Source organism: Myxocyprinus asiaticus, chromosome 32, assembly GCF_019703515.2.
Source record: "Myxocyprinus asiaticus isolate MX2 ecotype Aquarium Trade chromosome 32, UBuf_Myxa_2, whole genome shotgun sequence".
Classification (NCBI taxonomy): domain Eukaryota; kingdom Metazoa; phylum Chordata; class Actinopteri; order Cypriniformes; family Catostomidae; genus Myxocyprinus; species Myxocyprinus asiaticus.
Genome location: NC_059375.1, coordinates 42,423,543 through 42,450,174, shown reverse-complemented (window position 1 = coordinate 42,450,174; position 26,632 = coordinate 42,423,543). Strand labels below are relative to the sequence as shown.

Here is a 26,632-nt window from a genome sequence, read left to right as displayed (position 1 = left end):
ATAGTACCATTTAGTATAGAAGGCTATAAAGTAGTAGGCTACAGTATAGTATAGTATAGCCAACATTGCATATTTTTGCATGCCTTATTTAATCTTCATATATGACATTTATGGTTACTTCTCTAATTTAATGATTTTTTTACTCTCAGGCTTTATGCTTTTTCTGGAAATATTTGTTGGACAAACCATAATAGTACAATACGTTTTTATTAGGGGTTGGTTTAGTTTAATGCAGTGTTTATAATTCTTGTGGTTTGTAGCTGTAGACATCTTCTATTCTGAAAGAACACTTTACACACTATGAAGCAGCTAATCTAATTGTGAGCCATCACTCATGTTTAAGGCCGTCAAGTCTACAAATTACAATCACACCAGATACATTCATTAAAATAACTGTGGTACAGGCACATTTTTCAGTAGGCTACACGCATACAAATAATAGACACAGACACATTTTACATATCACTAGTGTTTATTTTGCACATTTGGATAGTAATCGCTCTTACTTTGGCTATGTGTTTATGAGCGTATTTGTTTTTACCTTGATTTGGCCAAAACGAACGCCCACGTCGCTACGTCACGCCCATTTGACCTGTCAATCACCACACGGAGCGTTCTGATTGGAGGACAGTGAATGGTTTAATCTCAGGGTGCGTGTGGACGCGAGGTGTTTGAGCTCAGCTGAAAAGAGTGCATAACACAAGCGTAAACTCGCAGATCGGCTGTCATGCGCTTCGGACTCTCCTTTTACGCGTTTCTCAGCAAATACCTTTAAGGATTATTTTGATTTCTTCCCATATTGTTTGGACACCTCTGTTTGTTTTCTTGGGCGGATACTATGTGTTAATCTTACAGATGTGTTTCCAGAATACGCACAGAGAAGTGGGACATGATCACATTGCCTACGGGGTCTGCTTTATTTAGTGTGGTCAATCTAGTGTGGGAGAAGAACCGAACCCATAATCCGTTGCTGCACTCACTGCCTCCCGCAGACCCGACGCGTCAGGCGAACCGTTTACCCGTGAAAGTGTTGAAAATGCTCACTGCGCGGACAGGACACATTCTGCACCCGGACTATCTCCAACCTTTACCGTCCTCTCCAGTCATTCCCATCGAGGTACGTTTATTTTTAACGCTTAATGCATTTAATATACAGCTTTCCCCCCCTGAAGAATCTGCCAATATTTTCCAGAGGATATATTTAACCCTCTAAATACGCATTATGTTACGGTGGAAAGAAAAAAGACTTTTGCCTATAGAGTTGCCATATAGCAACTCTATAGGCAATAAAAGCTCTCTTGACGTTTGATTTAATGTCTCTGCAGTGTTTTAGATTTAAGATTCAGGAAGCTTTGTTGACATGCCAAAAAGCCTTACATTGCAAGAGCATGAATAAAAAAGACTATATATCGCATATTTGGTCTATATATGTCTGTGCGCAACCGTGGAGCGCAAATGCTTATAAAACGCAAATTGAATGTGGATAGCGTCAATGTTTTTTTTTTTTTCTTTCTTTCTTTTTTTCTTCTAATTCTCTTCAGTGCTAATGTCAAACATTCTTTGTATTTTCACAGCTGGATGCCAAAAAGAGTCCGCTTGCTCTCCTTGCGCAAACATGTTCCCAAATCGGGAAGTCCGACACCCCGTCCGGAACGAAACTCTCCGCGCTCACATCGGACAAGGACTCCAAATCCAGCCCGCTCAAGATCAGTGACATCGGGGCCGAGGACAAATCTTGTTTCAAGCCATACTCCAAGTCATCGGAGAGAAAAGATTCGGGTGGAGATAAATCTGGTTTCCGTGTGCCGAGCGCCATCTGTCGGCCGGTTACGCCACGGACGGCCAGCCCGAGCTCATGCAGCTCTGGCTCTCCGCAAGCCGGACGCCCGGAATCTAGAGATAAAGGGTGGAAAAAGGAGAGCGATGTGAATAAAAGAGCTTCATTGGAAAACTCTGGGTCTACTGACCCCAGTAGATCCAATTCTGAAAGCAAAAGCGATACCAATACGAACAAACCACAGGACGCTTCAAAACCCTCCATATCTGATAGAACAACTGCGTCATCTGCGCTCGGATCAGGGCTTGTAGCACCGGTTTCGCCCTACAGATCCGGGCACTCTGTATTCCCCATCTCGCCTGCCGGACTACCCTACCCTGGAGCCCTAACGGGTGCGTATGCCAGCTACCATCAACCATTTTTGCCCCATGGGGTGGCTCTAGACCCAAGCAAATCCAGCAGTAGCAGCAGTCAGTTGATTAATGCTCAGCTGTCGGGCACTGCGGGCTCTCTCAGCAGTAAGGCGGGGTCGAGTCCCCTCGCCGGAGCCTCCCCGCCATCCATCATGTCCACCAGCCTGTGCCGAGACCCGTTCTGCCTGAGCTACCACTGCGCCAGCCATCTATCATCCAACAGCTCGCACGACACCGCAACAGCCACGGCCTTAAAGTCTGGATACCCCCTCATGTACCCCACCCACCCTTTTCACCCTCTATCCGCCTGCGCGCCCTCATTCCCGGGACACCCGGTACACCCGTTGTACCCATACGGCTTCATGCTTCCAAACGAATCCCAGTCGCATGTTTGTAACTGGGTGTCTGTGAACGGACCATGCGACAAGCGCTTCTCTTCCTCGGAGGAACTTCTGAGCCATTTGCGGACTCACACCGCGTTTATGGGCGCGGAGAAACTCATGTCAGGATACCCGAACTCGTTAACGACAATGGCCTGTCATATGCCCGGAGCCCCGCTCGCACTCAGGACGCCGCATCACGCACTCGGGCTCGGCACACGGTATCACCCGTATTCCAAAAGCCCTTTACCGACATCCGGTGCGCCCGTGCCGGTCCCCGCAGCCACGGGCCCGTTTTACTCGCCATATGCGCTATATGGACATAGACTGACCACAGCACCCGGGCTCGGATATCAGTGAGATTTTACCATGTTTGTGTTTACCTCAGGACTTATGATTAGTGGGTCATTATTTATTAAAGTAGCTTTAAAGACAGAAAAATAAAAAGGCAAACATATTTCAACAAGACTCACATGGCTTTATTTAAACTGTCATAGACATTTTGTTTTTATAAAAATTATAACCTTCAAATGAAGCCACACTGTGTGATACTTTACAGCCAACATGTCCAAGTTTATTTCTAAATTCGAAGTTTACTTGAAATCACACTCATATATATATATATATATATATATATATATATATATATATATATATATATATATATATATATATATATTAAGATTTATGCATTTCAATTTCATAACAAAATTCCATCAAATTGAATTGCGTAATCTTTAATTCAATGGAAATACCATTTTTAAAGTATATATATATATATATATATATATATATATTGTTTCTTTCTTTTTTTTTTTTTTTTTTTTGTGCATGTATCATTTTAAAGTGTGTGGGGAGGAATGGTTTTATTGTCCAACTCAGGGAAAAGAACAGCAGCCATTAAAGAATAAACTCAGTTCAGTCTGATTTATTGTTGACTTTTTGGATGCCCATCCTCAGTGACATTTGAGAAACACTTTACCTGTTTCAATACAGACTTCCTATTCATTTGTAATCGGCATCACAGCAAGTTAACTTGTTAACCTTGCAATAAATATAATCTTAAATAATAATAAAAAAATAATAAATTTATATATATATATATATATATATATATATATATATATATATATATCATACATATTAATTATTATTTAAGATTATATTTATTGTAAGGCAATATATATATATATATATATACATACATATATATATATATATATATATATATATATATATATATATATATATATATATATATATACACACACACACACACATTTTTTATGCGTATAATAAAAACTTCTCGGATAACATATATTGGCTTTATAATGAAGGGACATTAATCGTAAAAGTTCACCCGTCATAAAAATGAATGCAAATTCCTGGTCATAATAATGTCGCAAATTCTTTCAAAACTGTTTATTTCTGATGCGCATATCTAATATAGTCTCTTTCCTGTCAGACTGTATATATTTATGTTTGTATATTTTATTTGAGCCTCACTCTTTTGCATTTTAACAACTCATTTTTGTTTTTGTTTTTTTGCATATTTAGGCTATTGCATTTTAATGTTTCAGGTACTACTAAAATATGCTCTAAAATGCAAATATGCTCTAAAATATGCTCTTATGCACTTCCTATTTGTTAAAAAGTGTTTAAGAACACATATAAATATAGGCCAATGATAAAACTATGAATACATTTATGAATCAAGTGTTATGAAATTTCTAACCATTAAATGTTCATAAACTTCTGATCTGTTTATGTTATTAATGACCATTTTTATAAAGTGTTATCGCTGGGTTATTTATATATTGACATTTTAATTAAGCATTTGGGGTTTCCTGCTAAATATAAAACTTTTTATCTCACAAATAGGCCTATACAGCAAAAATGGATGTTCTTTTGATCAAAGTGAGATTTATGTAAGCAACCCGTCTAAAGTAGCTTGTATACCATAATATATATTAAATAAACATCAGGCCATTATTTGACCAGTTTTTATAGCTACTAGCTGTCAGAACGTTTGGACACAGCCTGACATTGTTTATTATGAGTATTTTCACATTTTAAAAGCAGTTGAAAAATATCCAGAACTATCAAATAACATAAATTGACGTATGGGAATTATATAGTGACTAAAATGATATACAAATCAAACCTCACGGAGACAATTCAAATGCATCTACAAAACATATAAATCAAGCATCAAAGCATAAATCTTCAGATCAAATTCAATTTAATATCATGAGTAATTTGTATTTAGCCAAGTGTGAATAAACTTGAGACTGATACAGGGTTTTGTCATTTCTCATAATATTGTAAGTTTAATAAATTTATAGCAAAACATAATTCACTGTTAAATTGAATTCACTGCCACACTTGTGGATTTTCAGGTAGCCTTTTTGGCTGAATTTTTAATAAAACTGTGACTAACATCAGTATTTTATTTTGGACCAAAGGTGAAATGTTTTATACAAAGTCTGAAACTGTCTGGTATGATTCAATATCAGAGATTAAATGACAACTGCAAAAAACAAAACAAAAAAAACTAATTAAAATAATAATAATAATTCTAGGCCTATTAAACAAAATATACAGAGAAAAATATGCAAGATAACGGAAAACGGCTAGGAAAAAAAAGAGAAAAGGGCTAAATGCAGCACACAAATTGCAGGTATTGTTTTTCACCACACAGCATTGTTTTTAGCTTGTACTCATGCATTTGTACGTGTTCTGCGGTGTGCAAACTTTACATGCATAGTGCCTTAAAATATTCAACAAGACAAGCTCCAAGAGTGACATTGCTGAACAGTATGCATTTAAAATACAGCATCTTTTAATTACAAACCAAACCAGAAACATTTTGGGTCCAAATATGTTTCTCTGTTTTAGTCTCATGCTGATCCTACATGAATACATATATACTGTACGTTACACACACTAAACACCGATAGTGAATTTTGCAGATACCGATAACTAAGGTGGTGGCAAAGGTTTTAATCGGTTGATACTTTTTAAAATCGATTTATAGAATGTCAAAAATAATAATTATTATCCTTTTTTTTACTATTGCAGGCATGGAGAAAGCGTCCAAAATGAATAAAATCCCAAATGCAGTTTATTGTTCAACCAAAATCCCAATAATAACCAGAAATTAGATTTGATGCTTAACTTGGGACTTTTAAGTTTAAACAAGCCCAAAACACACCTGGGACTCTTAGTTTGAAATGCTGAAAAACTATCGGCAACTATATCTGCAGCAATAGAATTTTTCCGAAGCGACTATCGGCACCGATGATTCAGTAAAACCGATATATCGGTCCACCTCTAGCCGCAATGCTGGGAGCTTAAATCTGCAAAGCTACACAGTTATTTTAAAATCCCTGATGCCACCATACTAAGTACAGGTGATTAATGACACACATCTAAACTGTGTCGGCACTGAAAACTAACCACAGATTGATTATATTGAGCCCGTTACAGAAATCCTGGTGAACCAAGTTGCATCTGTGCACGCTTGCATGCACACACACACTTAAACACATGGAAACTCTTACATCCAAACACATGTGCAGTGAGTATGATAAATGAAGTCTCAACAAGCAGTCCACAAACACATGCAGGCATACACCGCAGACACACACACACCGTAATTTAGAGAGTATTTAAATGCACTGCGTCCTGCCAGCGCTGGGGCAATTCGTGCTTTGGGTCAAAACTGCAGTCCAAGTTCTCCTTGCGGAGGTGTTTAAATCAGGTTTGGCATCGTCTATAAAGTGAAACTCTCTTTGGGTTGTTTTCAGCCGTCTCCAAAGACAGCACAGCAGTCAGTTTCTGTAATTTTTCAGTTTCAAGAGTAACTGTCTAGAGGAACAGATGTCCGCTCGAGCGCAGACTGATGTTGTATCTTTTAGAAACGGTTGCATGCGTGTCTTTACAGAATACTTAAATATTTTAATCTAAACAGAATGATTTTATAATTCAAGTCATGTCAACACTAGTCCGTTTTCAGTTTTTCTAACGTCATCGTTATCCAAGGTAATGGAGAGCGTTTTCGAAAGTATCCGTTTTCGATGGAGGACAATGACGTTAGTGTGGATGAGAGGCATAAACATAGCAAAATTAATGTTTTCAAACAAAAACGCATTAGCGTGAACACCATTTCAGATTCATTTAAAACTATAAATCAAAAAAGACCATATTTACTTTTTTAAACGCTTCATTCACCCAAACATGAAAATTCTGTCATCATCATCATAGTTAAGTTACTCCAAAAAATAACTCACTACAATGTACTGATTACTTACCTAAAATTGTAATCAGATTACTTATTACTTTATTTTTAAGTTATTTCTGAGTACACTTGATGAATTCAAAATATTGCCTATATTTCCCAGTGTTGGATGTAATCAGATTACAAAGTAATTAGTTACTGTAATCTAATTACTTTTAGTCAAAAAAGTAATGCATTTAAATTTAAATTCTTGTAATCAGATTACAGTTACTGACTTTTAATGAAAGTAATTATTTTAAGTAGATTACTTGGGTTACAAATATTTCTAAAATGTGACTTCATATGTTCATATGTACGTCTGTTTGCGTTTCTGTGACAGCTGAAGTGTGTGCGATCAATGAACAAGGAGAGAATAGACGTTATTTTGAATTTAAGTTGTGTTTTAGAAAGTAACTTAAGTAATTAGTAATGTGATTACTTTTTCGGTTAAGTAATCTGATTGTAATTTTAGAATGGTAGTTAGTAAATGTTAGTGGATTACTTTTTACTAGTTACTTTGTAATCAGATTACACCTAACACTGGTCATCATTTACTCACCCTCATGTTGTTCCAAACCCGTTTGACTCTTTCTTTTGTGGAACACAAGTGGAAAATTTTGTAGTTGTTGCTGTTCTGTCCCGTACAATGAAAGTGAATGGTGACTGAGACTTAACATTTGTCCTTAATTGTGTTCCATTAAAGAAATCAGTCATATGGGTTCAGAATAATTACGAGTATGAATAAATGTTGAAAATTTCCATTTTTGGGTGGACTGTTGCTGTAACATACTACTGTTTAAAATTATTCCTGTTCTATAGCACATACTGTTTCATATACCATTATGAAAATCAATAGTATCCAGTATTCACTGTATACTGCGTAGTATGCAGCAATCAGTATGCTAATATTTCATTGCAAACTAGTGAACTCTTCATACATGTGACAACTGAACAAAACAATACAAGTCTCATCTGAGCTCTCTGTTCTGTAATAATACTTCAATGACAGCAGAATGAATCTCACGCATTGCTGCTTTAGTGTGTTTCCACATAAAGACAAAATATGGCATCATAAAAATAAATATAGCAGCATGGTGCCATATCTGACCTCTGCTCTGAATACTCAAGATGTCATAGCACTAATATTTTTTCAATACTCAAGGGTGAAATCACTCATTTATGAGCACACAGTGTGCAGGCTGTAGGTTTAATCATCTCTGAGTTTTAACTTCACATATCTAAAGAAGATGGCATTGAAAAGGGCCATGATGCAAGGGTGTTCAACAAAACAAACGTCAGTTCTTTAAAGACACTTTCAATTCATTCTAAAACATTTCATGTGGTTTGATAAAATTAGAGAAATCAATATAAAAAATAAAGATTGTAAAATAAAAATTAACTTCAAGTTGACACCCTCATGTAAGCTAACTGTCAATCACTTGCCGGTCAATGGCTTACTTTAGCTCTTTATTTCCATCCTGTTAATTTCCTTGCCATTCTGTAAATAATAATATTTTTATTAACTAAAAGTGCTAGAATATTTATGAAAGTCTGCTTTACCCTAAAATTCCAACGCAATATTCCTTAATTATTATTATTATTTTTATTTTTATTTTAAAGAGTTGAAATTGTACTGCTTACACACTCATTCACTATTCCATATAGTAAATACCACATAGTGCACTGTAGAGAATATGCAGAAAATCCAACTGTTCTTAAAGGAATATTCCAGGCTCAGGACAAGTTAAGCTTATTCGACAGCATTTGTGTCACAGTATTGATTACTACATATATATATATATATATATATATATATATATATATATATATATATATATATATATATATATATATATATTTGATACATAAGAGCACTTACATTAATTCTTCTGTTAAAACTTGTGTATTATTAGAGCTGTAAAGTTGTTTAACCCTTGTGCTGTCTTTAAATATTTACCTAATTTGGTGTTCCCAGTCAAACATGACCGGCCTTTAAAAAATTGCTTTCAAATCTCTCATTTTGCTATATTATCACCAAGTATTGGATTAGATATTTTTGTCAACTTGTTTTCATTTAATTAGGACAGGTTTTGTGTTTCTATTTGGAACTTATTCATCGTAGGCCACATTGACCTGAGCTTATGCACCTAATTTTTTAGTGAAAAAAGCATTATTTATGGATAATTTTGCCAATATTAAATAAAATATGAAAATATACTGTACTGTTTATCACACTAGTGTGCTTTAATTTTTAACCAGAGAGTTTGTTTTGAAATGCTATTATTTAGTCAATAATTGCACAAAGTCACACTTGTGGTCTTCCCGGTCAAAAATGACCGGCCTATTAAAAATTGCTTATAAATGTCTACTTTTGCTATATTATTTCCTAATATTGGATTAGATCTTTTCATCAGCTTGTTTTCTTTCAATTAGGACAGGTTTTGTGTTTCTATTTGGAACTTATTGAGCGTAGACCTCAATGACCTGAGCTTATGCACCTAATTTTTGAGTGAAAAAAGGCATTATTTGTGGATAAATTTGGCAATATTTAATAAAATATGAAAAAATACTGTACTATTTATCACACTAGTGTGCTTTAATTTTTAACCAGAGAGTTTGTTTTGAAATGCTATTATATAGTCAATAATTGCACAAAGTCACACTTGTGGTCTTCCCGGTCAAAAATGACCGGCCTATTAAAAATTGCTTATAAATGTCTACTTTTGCTATATTATTTCCTAATATTGGATTAGATCTTTTTATCAACTTGTTTTCATTTAATTAGGACAGGTTTTGTGTTTCTGTTTGGAACTTATTGATCATAGGCCTCAATGACCTGAGCTTATGCACCTAATTTTTGAGTGAAAAAAGCATTATTTGTGGATAATTTTGGCAATATTAAATAAAATATGAAAACATACTGTACTATTTATCACACTAGTGTGCTTTAATTTTTAACCAGAGAGTTTTTTTTTTTAAATGCTATTATTTAGTCAATAATTGCACAAAGTCACACTTGTGGTCTTCCCGGGTCAAAAATGACCAGCCTATTAAAGATTGCTTATAAATGTCTGCTTTTGCTATATTATTTCCTAATATTGGATTAGATCTTTTTATCAGCTTGTTTTCTTTCAATTAGGACAGGTTTTGTGTTTCTATTCGGAACTTATTGATTGTTGGCCAAAATGACCTGAGCTTATGCTCCTAATTTTTTAGTGAAAAAAGCATTATTTGTGGATAATTTTGGCAATATTAAATAAAATATGAAAACATATTGTACTATTTATCACACTAATGTGCTTTAATTTAATTTAATTTAATTTAATTTAATTTAATTTAATTAAATTTAAGGAACACCAAAAGTGTAACAAAGTGAAGAAAAAAAAAAAGATTTTTTTTTTATTTATTTTTAATTTATTTTTTAAACAGGATTTTGATACCCTGTGTGAGCAAAGTCAGAAAGTGTTAGACCAATAGGATAACATTAACTAGCATTTTCAGGCAATGGAAAATCATCTTCGGGTCAAAATGACCGGAAGGCAACATGAGGGTTAAACTGACATTTTTGCAGCAGACTACTAAATTACTGGGATTAGTGTTTATGGCGTTACATCATCATGGCAACAAAGTTTCATTGCACTTAAATCATGTTAACACACATATTATTTATGGCTATACTTTTGAAACAGTGAGTATTTTAACGTTTACGGATTGGTCTCATTGACTTCCATTGTAAGTGTCTCACTGTAACCCAGATTTTTGCTTTGTTAAAAGAAAAGAAGGGATGAGTCGAAATTTAATTTGTGGTAATAAACATTATGGCACAAATGCTGTCGATTGAGCTTAACTTGTATTGAACCCGAAATATTCCTTTAAGTTTAGAATGCTTGACTAAAGTTTTTTTTATGGAAATCTGCAATACCCCAACATAACAACACAAGCATTTGTGCATTTGCTTTTATTTTTACTTTTATTTGTTTTAAGTTGCAAGAGTTGAAAAGGCACTGCATAATGAAAAATAATCCTGTGACCAAACCATTTGATGATAGTTTAGTTCTGTTAAGTTACACACGTGCAAAACTCAGCAGAAACAGCTTAACACCTCTTCACACCTCAAAGCATTTCCTCAATAAGGCCTTTATAATGGGCTGAAATCACGCATGTGCTCGACTCCAGTGACTTAATTACAAATATCACCCTTCAAAATGTTGCCCAATTATCGGTTTCATTGGGCTGATAGATGCCAGATGGGCTTTTTTAGGCTCTGGACTCGGTTACAGTCCATCAGTCACACTGACACATGCCTGTGAAGTCACGCCAAAGGAAAAGTCCATAAAACCGTAAGCAGTCAGACTGCACAGAGCCACATTAATACTGTCATACACTGTAAGAGGAATCTGAGATGTGACTTCAACAGACCGATAAAAGCTCATCTTTCCTATCATGCTCTCTGTATCTCTGCTGTCTTCAAGCTTCACCTCAGAGTTTGTCAGATTTGAAATCTTTGGGTGATGTGTTGGGTCAAAATGTGAGTTGAGAGCAGAAGATAGGTATCTTACATACTTCCTGTTGTTACTTAGCAGCTGTCATGGAGATAGCCTATATAAAAAGTAGCTTTATTTTTGGTTTATAGAGTAGAACAAACCACAAACCGAATGTTTGTGGAAAATATTAACAGTACACTATCAATATGTAACTGCAAGCACTATAATAGCCTACCTGCCAAGTTATAAAAACGGGATGCTTTATTTACTTTATAATGCCAAGAACCCTGGCAACATTTTGACCACCACATCAGAGTTCGTAATTAATGCTGCAGTGATTTATATCTTTAAAAAATAATAATAATAATAATAATAAATAAATAAATAAATAAATAAATAAAACGTCGAGTTTAGAAGGTAACCCCATGGTTGCCAATAGTCTCGCGAGAGTCGCATGCGATGCTCACTCAATGCGTTTATTGTGTTTATTCGGAGTCCACCAGAAACCATACACCTACCCCTAATCCAAAACCTAACGCTACATCTAAAACTAACTAACTAGCTAACTAACTAACTAAACTTCAGTGACAGCAATGAGACTCTCGCGAGACTTTGGCAGCTGCACGGTTACCTAGACACAGCCCTGAAAAACAAACTCCTGCAAGTCATCGTGACTTGTAGAATTTAAATTCTCCTTGATAACACTGATGTCTGCTGGTGAACACGACGAACTACAGCCGCTCTACATAAAGGAACACAATTATACTCTAAAGTAATTCTGTATATCGTTTCTGCAACAGATCTTGCTATCGTTCTTTATTACAGGGGTCGGACGTGACGCTCATTTTTGCATCTGTTTAATTGGTTAAAAATATGATAAGAATGTTTTCAATAACTGAGTTCAACGTCATTTTTATATATTTTTTTCATGGGACTTAAAGGTGCTGTAAGCGATTTCCAAAACCCCGCACTCCAAAGAGACCAACATCGAGCAGGAGCGGTTGTTCAAAAACAACAGCAGCAAAACAGCGCCCTCATCTGACAACTGTTATGAACAACATGGCATAAAAATGGCATTAAGCCTCAGTAATTCACTTCAACCACAATACTATGAGAACATGCAAAATGATTGACAAGCAGAAAGCGTCATTGTCCGCAGCTCACAGACACATTTTTGACCGGTGAGATATATCAGGACAATTATTTCATTCATATCTTTCAGGGAGTAGGACATTTTTTGGCATACCTTTCCATGAAAAAAGATCGCTTACAGCAACTTTAAAGTAAAAAATGTTGTGTGGTGTAACCGTCCAGAGACAGTACAAATATCAGGCTCATTATAAATTTCAAAATTTTGAAAAATAAATGTTGGCATGAGTCATGCAAAATAATGTTTTATTATCATTTCTTTAAAAAAAAATCATTTTAAAATAGGATTAATATTTGAACTTTTGTCCACCAAATCAAAGTCATGTGGTGTACTGTACCCAACACCCCATTTTGTTGTCATGTGACAATAAAAAATGTAATACAACACTTTTAGACCCTCAAGACTGTGTGAAGTTTTAAAAATAATTATTTTGTAATATTATTAAATGTAAATATTTTGACATTTTTATGAAAAGCCACACTTTGTTTTCGTCAAATGGTGTAACCGTGAGAAAACTTCTTGATATTCTTGTCTCTTTTTTCCAGATCCATTTCATTACATTTAAAAATATGATAAGTATGTTTTCAATAACGGAGATCAAATTAATTAGTAATTTATTTATTTTTTTATGGGGCTTAAAGTAAACAGTTTCTGTGGTGTAACCGTCTGGAGACCAAAATATAAATAAAATAAATCTAAGTCTCATTAAAAGCTGACATTTTGAAAAATAAAATGTTGTTATGAGTCGTGCAGAATAATGTTTTATTATTATTTCTTTAAAAATGCATTTTAAAATAGGATTAATATTTGAAAATGTTTTGTCCACAGAATCAAAGTCATGTGGTGTAACCAACACATGACAACAAAATGACATATTTTGTTGTCATGTGACAAAAGAATTAAATTAAACAGAAAAGAACTCCTTTAGAACCTCAAGACTGTTTGTGGAGTTTAAATGTTTTTATTATTATTATTTTGTCATATTATTAAATATAAATATTTTGACATTTTTATGAAAAGGCACATTTGTTCAGGTCAAATGGTGTAACCCAGAGAAAACTTCCTGATATTCTTGACTAAAAAATTCATGATATTTGTAAAAAAATAAATAAAAATAAATACTTTTTTCATCTTAAATTTGTTTTTGTTTTTTTAAATTAATGATTAAATTGCATACACTCTCATGTATTCAAGGTGGGAGGAATTATTATTATTATTATTATTTTTATTTATTTATTTATTTATTTTAATGCGATATTTTTATTTATTTTTTATTTATTTTTATCAAATTTGTGAAACCAACATGGACAAAAAGATTAAATTTGTGTGGATCCACATGTGTTTTTAACTACATTTTTAAAAGATTTCTCATTTTTATTACTTGGGACAACCTTATTTGTCAATGACCCACAAACTACTTTATAGTTACAGTATAACAGTTGTTAATAAACCACATAAAAACTTTTATGTCTAGTAGATATTTTACTCACAACTGAGCAATTTCTAGCCAATTCTACAGTTCACAGTCAGACAAATAAAGAATCATGCCATTGCTGGGATTGAAATGCCTTGAAAAAAAACAAAAATGACTTTCGAGGAAAAATGCATATTGCAAAATGGCAATAAGAGTAATGCAAGTTAATAAGACATTTGCAAACTTTTTGCTAAATTTTAGGAGTCAGCGTAGTTTAACAGAGGAACATGAAGCTTGAGGAACTCGATGGAACAATGTTTAATTTCTCAAAGCATTGTTCTCAAACAAAAGGGTCTGTCATGTTAAATATTCATGATTTGTATAATCAATCTCCACCCCCAAAACTGAAGCCATTTTACAGAAAAGACAGTAGGGACCAGCAGCATCAACAGAAGAGAAAATCCACAACTAATTCTGTAAGTTACAATCTTTCAGAGCACAAACTCTGAACCAGCAGCATATTTTTGGAGCTGATAATGACGTAATGTGTTATATAGGCTAAACAGTAGGTATTGCAATCTTTAAATTGTGCATATATATAGATAGATAGATAGATAGATAGATAGATAGATAGATAAAGGAAACCTGCTTATTTATGGAACCTACACTCAATTTCAACGCTCTATAACGCATATGTGTTTGTAAGGTGGTTATAACGTGAAGGGGCACCAGGATTGTCTTAATAATAATAGGTTTCGTTTATATATGACGTTAGATTAGGCATTTAAGTGAAAATCAAGTAGGCTAAAATAAAGTGTACTATGGTTAAATAACGTTCTCTCAAATGACGGTCTTTATCATATTTAAAATATAAAAGCATCTGCATGTGCACATGATCATGTGACGATTCGGAAAAGCAGGAAAACGATGGTCCTATATCGTAATGTTTCGAATAGACGCGCATAAAAAAAACTCTCCCCCAAAAAACCTTTGTTACTCTGGCCGCTTTTCCATTAACAACACAAAACGAGACTTCCAGTGCTTTTAAAGCAACACTACAGCAATCACACATGCAAAGCATCTAAAAATAAAATAATAGCCACAATTTAAAAGAATAACAGCGCAATGAAAAACGTGTTTCGCACATATAAGGTGTTTACGGTAATTCGGCTAGCGGTTAAGAGTTCACGAGGAAGCGTTCACTGTCACTTCGGGCACATGTAAAGAGCTTTAGATCAAAAACGGTAATAATGTCATCTATTAACATCTCAAGAGAAGCGCTTATAGGCTCTGCGACGCTTGGATTGATGTTTATAGCGGGCTATTATGTGGGTAAGTCAAGTGTGTTTTGTGAACCATTCAATACGGAAGTCCGTGTAGTTTGATACAATAAGCCGCATTTAAAGGCCCACGCACCCAATTAATTGAAAAAAGCAAATAAACTAATCAGCTATTAAAACTAACCAGTCATTTGACAAAAAGCTGATTTAAGTTAATTTCATAGCTAATTTCTGTTCCTTTTTTAATATAGGCAAAAACTAAAAATGGTCATAAAAACAGCCTGCAGATATATATATATATATATATAAGATTTCTCAGCTAAATGGCACACAGAAAATAATGGTTAATTTTTTTATTTTTTTATTTATTATTATTATTTTTTTTTTAATCATAAGGATTTAAATTTCTTTAAAAAATATTGATTATTATTTAAAAACTCTTATGGAAAAATTATTAAAAATCATAATGGGTCAACTGCATGATATCTTACAGAAAACCTTTCACATTAAAAGAACATTAGGCACTTTCCTATAGTCCATATGATGAGGGAAACCATTCAAAATGCTTTGAAACCAGCAGACTTTGACTTCTGAGACATCAGTATGATATCTGTTAATGCTGTATGATTGATTGAATTAAGATAAAAATCGTGATTACTAAACCTTAAATCAGCGGTTCAGTCAGTGCTGTGTGAGCAAGTGGCGCCCTCTAGTGGTCTGGATGTCATTATCCATTATCTATTATACCACTATAATACAGAATTTAAAAGAGGTTTTTGTTCCTTTGGTTTAAACTTTTATTTTTCAATTATGTGGTTGACATTTCCGTGGAATTGCCCAACATATGCGTAGTATAAATTTGTAATGTTCTATAATACACAGTACATACATGTAAAGAGTTATGTTGTTTTGAATTGCAAAAATGTTTTAGAAGTAAAAAATAGCCTTTTTTTATATCTATAATCATGTTATCATATTTAGTTATTTAAAAAAAAAAGATTTTTATATTTTTATCTTTCATTGTAGCTCTCTGTCATGTAGGCCTGTTATGTGTTCAACAGATTCAATCCATGTTCAATGAAAAATATTTATTGTTAAAACAGTGAAAAAGCTTTTGTACCTCTTTGTACATCTTGAAAGCATCATTTTAAAGTATAACAGCGATCTGATGACAAAATAAGGTAAGTTTTATAAGTGCAAAATATTGGTATCGCCATCAGCCAGTTTATGTTAAAATCAATATCGGCCAAAGAAATGTCATATCGGTGCATCCCTAGTTATAAGCCATTATATATACATATACACACACACACACACACAAACACTGGTGGCATCTGTAAAATTATTGGCATCTGTAATAATTATTTTTTTTTAAATGCACTTGTGTATATAACATGCATTCAAAAGTAATTTCTTCATTACTTCTTTCTCAAGGCAAACGCAAATCGAAATTCTCAAGAATGTCATCGGGTAAAAGTCATGTGGGTGGTAAGGACGACCCTGTGATGCAATATCTCCTGAATCATTCTCTGAGAGAGCACCCTGCCCTTAAAAAACTGCGCCTGGTAATATTCATTTACTCTTATTTCCATCTCCAAGTTTATTGTTAGCTCTGTTTGATTGTCTTTATCATTTAAAAGAACAAAATCTAAATGGAAGTTGGGCTAAATGTACAGAAAGGCTTGTCAATAGTCTTTAGTTTACATAGATATAGATAAAGTTTGCATAGATTTTAGATACTGAATTCCCAAAACCTAACAGGTCATTTTTGTGTTTAATGGATGTCCTATAACTGAAGATGGAATTTAATTTAAATTAAAAATGTATTTTATATTTTATAGAGAACTATGGAGCATAAATGGAATTTCATCATGGTGGCGTGTGAGCAGTCGCAGTTGATGGCGAATTTGGCCCGATTAATCAAGGCCAAGAAGGCTATCGAAATTGGTATTATTATTACTGATACCAAATCATTCATGAAACACTCATCTATATAAACAATGCTGCTGAACTATGTGTATGTGTATGCTTTAGGTGTGTATACGGGCTATAACGCGTTGAGTATTGCTCTCGCGCTGCCAGAAGATGGAAAGCTGATTGGATGCGACGTAAGTGAGGAGTACACCGACATTGGCAGACCCTTCTGGAAAGAGGCGAGTTCCTTGAGACACAGAGAGTGAGCAGCATTGTTTAAACCCGTATGATTTACTTTCGTCTGTGAAACACAAAAGGAAATGTTAGGCACAATCAGACATACCGTATAAATATTATATAAATATAATAATCTTACTCTCAAATTCTCTTAGGCTGGCGTTGAACACAAAATCGACCTGCGTCTGCAGCCGGCACTGAAAACTCTCGGTAAGATCTGGATTCTATCATGAGGCGTTTTGAACTGTAGTTTATAATCAAATAACCCTTTAATTGTGTTAGTTGTGTATTTTGTCATTAGATGAACTGCTGGCTGCAGGTGAAGCCGAGACATTTGATTTTGTCTTCATTGATGCTGATAAACAGAACTACGACAACTACTATGAGAAATCTTTGCAGCTGGTCAGGAAAGGAGGAATAATTGCCATTGATAATGTAAGTTATTACATATGGAAGCTCTGAACCTCAACGTGAAAACTAGGTGAATTTTAAGCCTTTTGTCCTACAAAAAATATATACATAAAAAATTCACTGAATAATTATTGTTTTTTTTCTCTTTTCATTTTTTTTCTCTTCGAAAAATCTCCTTGTAAGCATAACAAGGTGAAAATTTATAGTTGGAGTATAAAACTTAAAGTTTACATAGGCCAACAATTTAAAAGACCACAGTATCAATAGCAGCATTGATAGTCCCAGTCGTGAATGTCATCAAACAGTCAGAAATAACTCCCATTGTCACACTTGACAATGAATGCCATATAAAACATATGGAACTTATATATTCATTTAATTGTGGGATTTCATGTGTTAGCAGACTGTCTAGTTTTTTGTCTTGATTAAGATTTGCAAAACATTCTTATTGTTGTTTTATACTATAACATTAAATTTAAAAATCAGCAGATAAAGTACCACAGACATTCTGTCAATTTGCAAGCATAAGATTTTATGCTTACTTATAGTGGCACCTGGTGGCCGAGGTTGGTTCTGCATGCTAATTGTGAGCTAGCAAGAAAAAACTTCTCATGTTTTGCTTCTTGAGAAAAAAAAAAAGAGTGAAAAACATTTCAGAGGGAAACATTTTATGCAAAGAGAAATAAATAAGAGAAAAACAGTTCTGAATGTAAAGATATATATATTTCAGAGATATATATATATATATATATATTTTTGCCAGAGAAAAAAAAAGTGGAGATTTTTGTTTTGTTTTGTAGAACATAGGCTCAGGAAGGCACAAAGACACCTAAAAACTAAATTTCACCTAGTGTTTTTTCTTCCCACCGTGCACTTCAGGGCTTCCGTAATTGCATATATTAATTCAAATGAACACATCTCTTTGAAATAACTTTATATTTCACTTTTAACCAACCATCATTCTTGGTAGTTTCTCAAAATTCATTGACACTCTTGTGACCTTTTATCTCAGGTCCTGTGGAGCGGGCGAGTAGTGAATCCAGCAGAGGGTGATGTGGACTCTATCAGCATCGATAAACTGAACAAGAAACTTTACCAAGACATCAGAGTGAACCTGAGCATGCTCACTGTGGGCGACGGGCTAACGCTTGCATTCAAACTCTGAGCTCATAGGAGACACACTAACATTAAAACTACAAGTCCCATAACACACTGAAGGAACTTCCAAAAACGAATCGCTCTGTTCCAAAACCTAGCATTTTAAGGCATCGTAGGCGTGTACCTGACGTGAAGGCTGTTCCAAAAGTTTGGCCCTTCTGGATATCTTCTTTTGGGCCTAATTTTTCAGAATGCATTGCCCAATCAAATTTTAAAAACGGACTATTTTACCCAATAAGCAAATAAGCATATTTATGCTTATTTGAGTATCGCATAAACTTAGCAACATGCTAACTGCAAACAATCAATTGTAATTTGAGTCTCCCATGAGCAATATTTGTATGAAGCACAGAGATGTTGCCTGCAGTATATAGAGCGTTCTAAATCGATCACTTATGAGTTCCATCCATTGCAGTTAGGATACTTGCCTTATAACGGAGACAGCAAGGCAGTTCACTAGGTTTTGGAACAGCACCTAAGGTTTCAAGGACATACAGTATGTGTTACAGTGGATTTGTAATCATTGTTTTATTGAGGATATACATTATATTTTAATCATTGAAATGTGACTATATGAAGGCAAAGTTTTGCATTAAAATTATGTTGCCAACTACTGATTATGTTTCTAAAAATGCCGAGTAAATGTGAAATTTATTTGTGGAATAAAAGTTTTCAACAATCAAAAGAAAATCCTGTTTATTTGGATAATGTGACTTGGACTTTTACAGAAATTATCCAAAAATACTGTAAAACGTTGTTGCTGGGTAAAGGTACCAGAGAGGATACTACAGAGCCCCTTCGAGGAAAGGGCGGGAATGTTTTTTTCTGAAAAGGTTTTCGTTCTCTCACAATAAATTTACCATGGTTTTAATACAGTAACCATATTTTAACCATGATATTTGTAGTGAAACCGTAGTAATAATGCTGGAAAACGAAAACTATGGCAATAAAAATAAGAATTTTGTGTTTATTATGGTTTAACTATACAAATATTATAGTTTTTGTCCCCCTATAGTAATACTGTAGGCTGTATTGACCATATTTTTTGGTGGAAACCGTGGTTTTACTATAGTAATACTGTAGTAATTGTGAATGTAGTAGAAACTGTTTTTTGACAGAAATCATGATTTTACTATAGTAATATTGTAGTAACTTTGAAAATTATTAACTCTGGTTACTGTTTACTACATTAAAACCATAATAACCACATAATTATTATTTATATGATCATAGTTTTTTTTTTCCCTGAAATATTTCTATGATTTCACTATGAATATATATATTAAATATATATTAAAATAACTGTAGTTAAACCATGGTAAATTTATTGTGAGGGAGCGCGAAAGGAAAGGAAATATATATATATATATATATATATATATATATATATATATATATATATATATATTTCTTATTTTTTTCTTTTTTTTTCCTGAAATAATTTTGTTCATTCGCAATAAATTAATCATGCAGTATTTTTCCCACCATTTTCAAATATTTAATAAGTGCATGATGTGTATTTGACTGTCTGACGTTATTCCCCAATGAATATGTATAACAGTAAGTAAGGACACCTACATGTACTTCCAGGTAATTAACTTAGCATTCATACATAAATGATTCAGGTTATAATTGAGGTGAATATGGAAGCTCATTTCCGCCAAATAAAAAAAAATTGTGCTTTGGTAAATAAAAATTATGAGATTCAAAGTCAAAATTATAAGATACAAATTCATCATTTTGAGATAAAAAGTCATTATTTATGAGATACTAAGTCAATTATGAGATAAGTTAATTATAAGTTAAAAAGTCAGAATTATGAGACAGTATCTCATGAATATGAATCTAAGTCAATTATGAGGTAAGTCATAATTATGAGATAAAAAGTCAGAATTATGAGATAGTATCTCATAAATATGAATCTAAGTCAATTATGAGATAAGTCATAATTATGAGATAAAAAGTCAGAATTATGAGATAGTATCTCATAAATATGAATCTAAGTCAATTATGAGATAAGTCATAATTATGAGATAAAAAGTCAGAATTATGAGATGAGTCATATTTATGAGATATTAAGTCAATTATGAAGTAAGTCATAATTATGAGATAAAAAGAATTATGAGATAGTAGCTCATAAATATGAATCTAAGTCAATTATGAAATAAGTCATAATTATGAGATAAAAAAGTCAGAATTATGAGATAATGAGTCATATTTATGAGATACTAAGTCAATTATGAGATAAGTTAATTATGAGTTAAAAAGTCAGAATTATGAGATAGATTCATATTTATGAGATACTAAGTCAATTATGAGGTAAGTCATAATTATGAGATAAAAAGTCAGAATTATGAGATAGTATCTCATAAATATGAATCTAAGTCAATTATGAGATAAGTCATAATTATGAGATAAAAAGTCAGAATTATGAGATAGTATCTCATAAATATGAATCTAAGTCAATTATGAGATAAGTCATAATTATGAGATAAAAAGTCAGAATTATGAGATGAGTCATATTTATGAGATATTAAGTCAATTATGAGGTAAGTCATAATTATGAGATAAAAAAGTCATAATTATGAGATAGTAGCTCATAAATATGAATCTAAGTCAATTATGAAATAAGTCATAATTATGAGATAAAAAAGTCAGAATTATGAGATAATGAGTCATATTTATGAGATACTAAGTCAATTATTAGATAATTCATAATCATGAGATAGATTCATATTTATGAGATACTAAGTCAATTATGAGATAATTCATAATTATGAGATGATGAGTCATATTTATGAGATACTAAGTCAATTATGAGATAATTCATAATTATGAGATGTCATATTTAGGAGATACTAAGTCAATTATGAGATAATTCATAATTATGAGATAAAAAGTCAGAATTATGAGATAGATTCATATTTATGAGATACTAAGTCAATTATGAGATAAGTCATAATTTTGAGATAAAAAGTCAGAATTATGAGATAAATTCATATTTATGAGATACTAAGTCAATTATGAGATAAGTCATAATTATGAGATAAAAAAGTCGGAATTATGAGATAGTTTCATATTTATGAGATACTAAGTCAATTATGAGATAAGTCATAATTATGAGATAAAAAAGTCAGAATTATGTGATAATGAGTCATATTTATGAGATACTAAGTCAATTATGAGGTAAGTCATAATTATGAGATGATGAGTCATATTTATGAGATACTATGTCAATTATGAGGTAAGTCATAATTATGAGATAAAAAGTCAGAATTATGAGATAGATTCATATTTATGAGATACTAAGTCAATTATGAGATAAGTTAATTATGAGTTAAAAAGTCAGAATTATGAGATGAGTCATATTTATGAGATACTAAGTCAATTATGAGATAAGTCATAATTTTGAGATAAAAAGTCAGATTTATGAGATAGATTCATATTTATGAGATACTAAGTCAATTATGAGATAAGTCATAATTATGAGATAAAAAAGTCGGAATTATGAGATAGATTCATATTTATGAGATACTAAGTCAATTATGAGATAAGTCATAATTATGAGATAAAAAAGTCAGAATTATGTGATAATGAGTCATATTTATGAGATACTAAGTCAATTATGAGATAAGTCATAATTATGAGATGAAGAGTCATATTTATGAGATACTAAGTCAATTATGAGATAAGTCATAATTATGAGATAAAAAGTCAGAATTATGAGATAGATTCATATTTATGAGATACTATGTCAATTATGAGATAAGTTAATTATGAGATAAAAAAGTCAGAATTATGAGATAGTATCTCATAAATATGAATCTAAGTCAATTATGAGATTAGTCATAATTATGAGATGATGAGTCATATTTATGAGATACTAAGTCAATTATGAGGTAAGTCATAATTATGAGATAAAAAGTCAGAATTATGAGATAGATTCATATTTATGAGATACTAAGTCAATTATGAGATAAGTTAATTATGAGTTAAAAAGTCAGAATTATGAGATGAGTCATATTTATGAGATACTAAGTCAATTATGAGATAAGTCATAATTATGAGATAAAAAAGTCGGAATTATGAGATAGATTCATATTTATGAGATACTAAGTCAATTATGAGATAAGTCATAATTATGAGATAAAAAAGTCAGAATTATGTGATAATGAGTCATATTTATGAGATACTAAGTCAATTATAGGTAAGTCATAATTATGAGATGATGAGTCATTTATGAGATACTAAGTCAATTATGAGGTAAGTCATAATTATGAGATAAAAAGTCAGAATTATGAGATAGATTCATATTTATGAGATACTAAGTCAATTATGAGATAAGTTAATTATGAGTTAAAAAGTCAGAATTATGAGATGAGTCATATTTATGAGATACTAAGTCAATTATGAGATAAGTCATAATTATGAGATAAAAAAGTCGGAATTATGAGATAAATTCATATTTATGAGATACTAAGTCAATTATGAGATAAGTCATAATTATGAGATAAAAAAGTCAGAATTATGTGATAATGAGTCATATTTATGAGATACTAAGTCAATTATGAGGTAAGTCACAATTATGAGATGATGAGTCATATTTATGAGATACTAAGTCAATTATGAGGTAAGTCATAATTATGAGATAAAAAGTCAGAATTATGAGATAGATTCATATTTATGAGATACTAAGTCAATTATGAGATAAGTTAATTATGAGTTAAAAAGTCAGAATTATGAGATGAGTCATATTTATGAGATACTAAGTCAATTATGAGATAAGTCATAATTATGAGATAAAAAGTCAGAATTATGAGATAGATTCATATTTATGAGATACTATGTTAATTATGAGATAAGTTAATTATGAGATAAAAAAGTCAGAATTATGAGATAGTATCTCATAAATATGAATCTAAGTCAATTATGAGATAAGTCATAATTATGAGATGATGACTCATATTTATGAGATACTAAGTCAATTATGAGGTAAGTCATAATTATGAGATAAAAAGTCAGAATTATGAGATAGTAATATCATAAATATGAATCTAAGTCAATTATGAGATAAGTCATAATTATGAGATAAAAAAGTCAGAATTATGAGATAGTAATATCATAAATATGAATCTAAGTCAATTATGAGATAAGTCATAATTTTGAGATAAAAAGTCAGAATTATGAGATAGATTCATATTTATGAGATACTAAGTCAATTATGAGATAAGTTAATTATGAGTTAAAAAGTCAGAATTATGAGATGAGTCATATTTATGAGATACTAAGTCAATTATGAGATAAGTCATAATTATGAGATAAAAAAGTCGGAATTATGAGATAGATTCATATTTATGAGATACTAAGTCAATTATGAGATAAGTCATAATTATGAGATAAAAAAGTCAGAATTATGAGATAATGAGTCATATTTATGAGATACTAAGTCAATTATTAGATAATTCATAATCATGAGATAGATTCATATTTATGAGATACTAAGTCAATTATGAGATAATTCATAATTATGAGATGATGAGTCATATTTATGAGATACTAAGTCAATTATGAGATAATTCATAATTATGAGATGTCATATTTAGGAGATACTAAGTCAATTATGAGATAATTCATAATTATGAGATAAAAAAGTCAGAATTATGAGATAGATTCATATTTATGAGATACTAAGTCAATTATGAGATAAGTCATAATTTTGAGATAAAAAGTCAGAATTATGAGATAAATTCATATTTATGAGATACTAAGTCAATTATGAGATAAGTCATAATTATGAGATAAAAAAGTCGGAATTATGAGATAGTTTCATATTTATGAGATACTAAGTCAATTATGAGATAAGTCATAATTATGAGATAAAAAAGTCAGAATTATGTGATAATGAGTCATATTTATGAGATACTAAGTCAATTATGAGGTAAGTCATAATTATGAGATGATGAGTCATATTTATGAGATACTATGTCAATTATGAGGTAAGTCATAATTATGAGATAAAAAGTCAGAATTATGAGATAGATTCATATTTATGAGATACTAAGTCAATTATGAGATAAGTTAATTATGAGTTAAAAAGTCAGAATTATGAGATGAGTCATATTTATGAGATACTAAGTCAATTATGAGATAAGTCATAATTTTGAGATAAAAAGTCAGAATTATGAGATAGATTCATATTTATGAGATACTAAGTCAATTATGAGATAAGTCATAATTATGAGATAAAAAGTCGGAATTATGAGATAGATTCATATTTATGAGATACTAAGTCAATTATGAGATAAGTCATAATTATGAGATAAAAAAGTCAGAATTATGTGATAATGAGTCATATTTATGAGATACTAAGTCAATTATGAGATAAGTCATAATTATGAGATGAAGAGTCATATTTATGAGATACTAAGTCAATTATGAGATAAGTCATAATTATGAGATAAAAAGTCAGAATTATGAGATAGATTCATATTTATGAGATACTATGTCAATTATGAGATAAGTTAATTATGAGATAAAAAAGTCAGAATTATGAGATAGTATCTCATAAATATGAATCTAAGTCAATTATGAGATTAGTCATAATTATGAGATGATGAGTCATATTTATGAGATACTAAGTCAATTATGAGGTAAGTCATAATTATGAGATAAAAAGTCAGAATTATGAGATAGATTCATATTTATGAGATACTAAGTCAATTATGAGATAAGTTAATTATGAGTTAAAAAGTCAGAATTATGAGATGAGTCATATTTATGAGATACTAAGTCAATTATGAGATAAGTCATAATTATGAGATAAAAAAGTCGGAATTATGAGATAGATTCATATTTATGAGATACTAAGTCAATTATGAGATAAGTCATAATTATGAGATAAAAAAGTCAGAATTATGTGATAATGAGTCATATTTATGAGATACTAAGTCAATTATGAGGTAAGTCATAATTATGAGATGATGAGTCATATTTATGAGATACTAAGTCAATTATGAGGTAAGTCATAATTATGAGATAAAAAGTCAGAATTATGAGATAGATTCATATTTATGAGATACTAAGTCAATTATGAGATAAGTTAATTATGAGTTAAAAAGTCAGAATTATGAGATGAGTCATATTTATGAGATACTAAGTCAATTATGAGATAAGTCATAATTATGAGATAAAAAGTCAGAATTATGAGATAGATTCATATTTATGAGATACTATGTTAATTATGAGATAAGCTAATTATGAGATAAAAAGTCATAATTATGAGATAGTATCTCATAAATATGAATCTAAGTCAATTATGAGATAAGTCATAATTATGAGATGATGACTCATATTTATGAGATACTAAGTCAATTATGAGGTAAGTCATAATTATGAGATAAAAGTCAGAATTATGAGATAGTATCTCATAAATATGAATCTAAGTCAATTATGAGATAAGTCATAATTATGAGATAAAAAAGTCAGAATTATGAGATAGTAATATCATAAATATGAATCTAAGTCAATTATGAGATAAGTCATAATTTTGAGATAAAAAGTCAGAATTATGAGATAGATTCATATTTATGAGATACTAAGTCAATTATGAGATAAGTTAATTATGAGTTAAAAAGTCAGAATTATGAGATGAGTCATATTCATGAGATACTAAGTCAATTATGAGATAAGTCATAATTATGAGATAAAAAAGTCGGAATTATGAGATAGATTCATA

The 26,632-nt window shown here is 31.6% G+C and overlaps 2 protein-coding genes across 3 annotated transcripts; both read left to right on the top strand.

Annotated features, from left to right (window-relative positions):
• The first annotated feature begins 513 nt into the window (after positions 1-513).
• Positions 514-3,215, top strand: LOC127423518 (zinc finger protein 503-like). The gene is made up of 2 exons (XM_051667901.1): positions 514-1,117; positions 1,575-3,215. The coding sequence occupies exons 1-2, from the start codon at positions 890-892 to the stop codon at positions 2,928-2,930; spliced, it is 1,584 nt and encodes a 527-aa protein (XP_051523861.1). The 5' UTR covers positions 514-889; the 3' UTR covers positions 2,931-3,215.
• An 11,043-nt stretch (positions 3,216-14,258) lies between these two features.
• On the top strand, positions 14,259-19,587 carry LOC127423550 (catechol O-methyltransferase domain-containing protein 1-like). Of its 2 annotated transcripts, none has more exons than XM_051667971.1 (7): positions 14,259-14,373; positions 16,612-16,742; positions 17,019-17,124; positions 17,212-17,330; positions 17,484-17,538; positions 17,630-17,763; positions 18,752-19,587. In XM_051667971.1, the coding sequence occupies exons 2-7, from the start codon at positions 16,638-16,640 to the stop codon at positions 18,902-18,904; spliced, it is 672 nt and encodes a 223-aa protein (XP_051523931.1). In that variant the 5' UTR covers positions 14,259-14,373; positions 16,612-16,637; the 3' UTR covers positions 18,905-19,587. The 2 variants fall into 2 exon arrangements, with proteins under 2 accessions (XP_051523931.1, XP_051523930.1); XM_051667970.1 differs by lacking the exon at positions 14,259-14,373 and adding an exon at positions 15,062-15,229.
• Positions 19,588-26,632: the final 7,045 nt, after the last annotated feature.

Coding starts and splice junctions, on each gene's coding strand:
- LOC127423518 (XM_051667901.1), top strand. CDS start 890: ATGATCACATTGCCTACGGGGTCTGCTTTATTTAGTGTGGTCAATCTA. Junction 1,118..1,574: donor CTCCAGTCATTCCCATCGAG/GTACGTTTATTT, acceptor GTATTTTCACAG/CTGGATGCCAAAAAGAGTCC.
- LOC127423550 (XM_051667970.1), top strand. CDS start 15,148: ATGTCATCTATTAACATCTCAAGAGAAGCGCTTATAGGCTCTGCGACG. Junction 17,125..17,211: donor CAAGAAGGCTATCGAAATTG/GTATTATTATTA, acceptor TGTATGCTTTAG/GTGTGTATACGGGCTATAAC. Junction 17,764..18,751: donor GAATAATTGCCATTGATAAT/GTAAGTTATTAC, acceptor CTTTTATCTCAG/GTCCTGTGGAGCGGGCGAGT.